Source organism: Hippoglossus hippoglossus, chromosome 13 (assembly GCF_009819705.1).
Source record: "Hippoglossus hippoglossus isolate fHipHip1 chromosome 13, fHipHip1.pri, whole genome shotgun sequence".
In the NCBI taxonomy this organism is placed as follows: Eukaryota; Metazoa; Chordata; class Actinopteri; order Pleuronectiformes; family Pleuronectidae; genus Hippoglossus; species Hippoglossus hippoglossus.
This window is the reverse complement of record NC_047163.1, coordinates 9,473,811-9,477,613: the sequence shown is the minus strand read 5'-3', so window position 1 is coordinate 9,477,613 and position 3,803 is coordinate 9,473,811. Positions and strand designations below refer to the sequence as shown.

The 3,803-nt window shown below is 42.8% G+C and overlaps 1 protein-coding gene across 1 annotated transcript; it reads left to right on the top strand.

Moving 5' to 3' along the window:
- Positions 1–828: 828 nt before the first annotated feature.
- LOC117773222 (extracellular calcium-sensing receptor-like) lies at positions 829–3,524 on the top strand. Its single transcript, XM_034604940.1, has 5 exons — positions 829–998; positions 1,103–1,903; positions 2,052–2,272; positions 2,379–2,515; positions 2,611–3,524. Exons 1-5 carry the CDS (start codon positions 873–875, stop codon positions 3,522–3,524), a joined length of 2,199 nt encoding a protein of 732 aa, XP_034460831.1. The 5' UTR covers positions 829–872.
- The last annotated feature ends 279 nt before the right edge of the window (positions 3,525–3,803 follow it).

Here is a 3,803-nt window from a genome sequence, read left to right as displayed (position 1 = left end):
GTGCTACAACGTAGCCCTAGTTATTATTATTGTTATTGTTATTGTTATCGTTATTGTTATTGTTGTTGTTGTTTTATTGTTATTGTTTTTATTACCTTGATATGTTTTTAGAGATCCACTACTGGCAAACATCTGTAATTGACTGCAACATTTAAACAGATACAGCACAACGAAACAACTTCTCTCAACAATGTATTTATTATTTTTCAATCCTGTGCAGATCCTCAGAGAACAGGTAAATCAGTTCTGTCTCCTACACGTCATTGGGCTGGGTTTCTTAGAAGTGCAGTAATGCGTTGAGAATAATCTTATGGGAATTAGGAGTACGTTCACATTGGCTGTTGATTCTTCTCTCATGGTACAAAGAAACACTATAAAGGTCAGTTCCCAGGTCAGAGTTGCTTTCAGTGAAGAACAGGGAGACTCATGATGGGTTGGATCACTTGTATCCTCTTCACTCTGCTGGCAGGGATAAAGTCAGAAAAACAAACATGCAAAATGATTGGGCAAACAGGGTTCAAGGAGTTTTCTAAAGATGGTGATCTCATTATCGGAGGAGTTTTCGCTTTGTCTACTACACGCAAATTGATTGACAATGGCTACCACGCATTGCCGTATACATACTGCAAAAAGTAAGTGAATGTGCTGTAAAACGTGTGTATGTTTTGTGTGTGAATGTGATCAGCTCTAATGTCATTTATTAATAACAAGCGAACACTGTGTGTAGGCTGAATGACAGGGAACTGAAGTTTGCCAGGATAGTGATGTTTACAGTGGAGGAGATCAACAGAGATACTAAGCTCCTTCCTGGATTGAGTCTGGGCTACAGGCTGTACAATGGTTGTGGGGAGGAGAACCTGATTCGAGCAGCAATGGAAGCCGTAAACGGAGAGGACTCAAAGGGCTGCACTGATCAGATACAGGCTCTCCTGGGCCATTCCTCCTCCGGAGTGAGTAAAGACATAAACATAATACTCAGCCCGCTATCCATTCCACAGGTGAGGAGACGTGATTGGGAAATAACTGGGATTTATTCATGTTTCCATCTTTGAAGAACGTTTATTCTGCCTTGTTGTGGTTAACATGTTTTCTTTCTTTGAAGGTGAGCCATCTCTCCACTTGTGCTTGTTTGAGTGACAAAAGGCAGTTCCCCACATTCTTCAGAACTGTGCCCAGTGACCGCTTCCAAATCATCGGTCTGGTGCACCTCATGAAATACTTTGACTGGCGCTGGGTGGGGATCATTTATTGTCAGGGCGTGTACTCAGAAGAAGGTACAACGGCATTTGCAAAGGAAGCAGAAAAAGAGGGCATATGTGTTGAATACCGGTTACCTTACTCAAAGACACATGTAAAATTTCCTGCTATTGTGGAAGCTCTGAGGAAATCCTCGTCCAAGGTGGTCCTCTTGTTTTTGCCCTTATCCTTCACCAAATCGTTCTTGTCAGAAATAGAGAAGTATAACATCACTGGAAAGCAATGGGTTGGCAGTGAGGCTTGGATCACTCAAACAGACCTGGCTTCTGTTGGGAGAAAGAGCATTTTGCAGGGGGCGATGGGCTTCGCCCTCCCTCAGGCCTCCATCCCAGGTCTTGGTGAATTCTTACTCAGCTTTAAACCCTCTGACGAACCACAGAGTGCTATAGTTAAAGATTTCTGGGAGTCGTTCTTTGACTGCAGCTTCTCTCCGTCAAATACTTCTGCTACGTGTACTGGCACAGAAGATCTCAGCACAGTCTCCAGTGACTACACAGACGTGACACATTTTAGGCCAGAGAATAATGTGTACAAAGCTGTGTACTTGGTGGCGTATGCTATTCACGCACTACTGCAATGTCACAATGGCTCAAATCCAACCACTGGAAAGTCCTGTGTGACTAAAGACCAAGTTCGGCCTAAATTAGTAAGTTCTGGTATATTTACTCAGGCATAAGATACTTAATATTAATGTTTTCCTTACCTTGAGCTTGAACTTTTACATTTGAATATTAGCTACAAATCTTATTGGTTTCTCGCAAATATGCTGAAATGTCCTGATTGTCCTCTTACAGGTGTTGGAGCACATTAAGTACGTGAACTTCACAACACAGAGTGGGGCCAAGGTTTTCTTTGATGAAAACGGAGACTCAGTTGCCCAGTATGACTTAGTTAACTGGCAAATAAAAGACAACGGCTCTGTTGAGATCGTAAACATCGGCCAATTTGACACGTCTCTGCCAGAGGGGCAGAAATTCAAACTAAAAGACAACACCAGGATAGTTTGGGGAGGAAACAGTATCGAGGTGAAATGACTATCTGTGTAATTAATTCTCCCAGCTGAATTATAGTGTTTTCCTACAGTGCATTTAGGTGCATTTATGAATTTTCTCACGTTGTGTTTTCTCTAATCAGGTGCCGAGGTCTGTTTGCAGAGAGCCGTGTCCCCCAGGGACTCGAAAGGCGATAAAGAAGCATAAACCTGTGTGCTGCTTCGACTGCTTTGAGTGCCCCGAGGGGACAATTAGTAATGAGACAAGTGAGACAGAAAATGAATTCATTCATGTTTGCAGTAGAAACAAAAAAGGAAAGAAATGCATGTTTTAAAATCTCTCTCTCTATCTCCACTGTTAGATTCTCCCGACTGTTTGATCTGTCCACCTGAATTTTGGCCGAATGAAAAGAAAGACCAGTGTCTCCCGAAGCCGACTGAGTACCTCTCCTACAACGAGATCATGGGGGCACTTTTAACTGGATTTGGTTGTGTGGGCATATTTTTATCTCTACTGACATCAATAATTTTTCGGACTCATAAAGAGACTCCCATTGTTAAAGCCAACAACTCCGAGCTGAGCTTCCTGCTGCTCTTCTCCCTGACGCTGTGCTTCCTGTGCTCCCTCACCTTCATCGGCCGGCCCTCTGAGTGGTCCTGCATGCTGCGGCACACTGCGTTCGGCATCGCCTTCGTCCTCTGCATCTCTTGTGTCCTCGGGAAAACTATAGTGGTGTTAATGGCCTTCAGGGCGACACTTCCAGGCAGAAATATGATGAAATGGTTCGGTCCTGCCCAGCAGAGGCTCAGTGTTCTGAGTTTCACCCTGGTTCAGGTTGTAATTTGTGTACTTTGGCTCACAACCAACCCTCCATTCCCAAGGATGAACATGATATACTATAAAGATAAGATCATCTTAGAGTGCGCTCTGGGGTCAGCTGTCGGGTTCTGGGCTGTGCTGGGTTACATCGGACTTCTTGCTCTCTTGTGTTTTATTCTTGCTTTTTTTGCCAGGAAGCTGCCAGACAGCTTTAATGAGGCCAAACTGATCACCTTCAGCATGTTGATATTCTGTGCAGTCTGGATCACATTCATCCCGGCATATGTCAGCTCTCCTGGGAAGTTCACTGTGGCTGTGGAGATATTTGCTATTCTGGCCTCCAGCTTTGGCTTGCTGACATGCATTTTTGTTCCAAAATGCTACATTATCTTATTCAGGCCAGAACAAAACTCAAAGAGACATTTGATGGGAAAAATACCGCCAAGGACACTTTGAGCTGTAGTTTGAAAGGTGTCGAGTTAACTGCAAATAAACTAGTTTCACAACCTGACAGATATTGTAGTAAATTATAAGTTGTGATGTGTTGAATAAAGTAAATGAACCGAATCAAGTCTTCCTCATTTTTATTCATCAACTCAACTAAGTGTAAGCAGTGTCTGAGATTTCATTAGATTGGTTTTGAATGTAGAATTTAAACACATTCAACAGAAATGTTTACGCCTAAAGAGAGGAAATGAAAAAAGGTAATGGTAAAAGTTTGGAAACTGGTTGAAA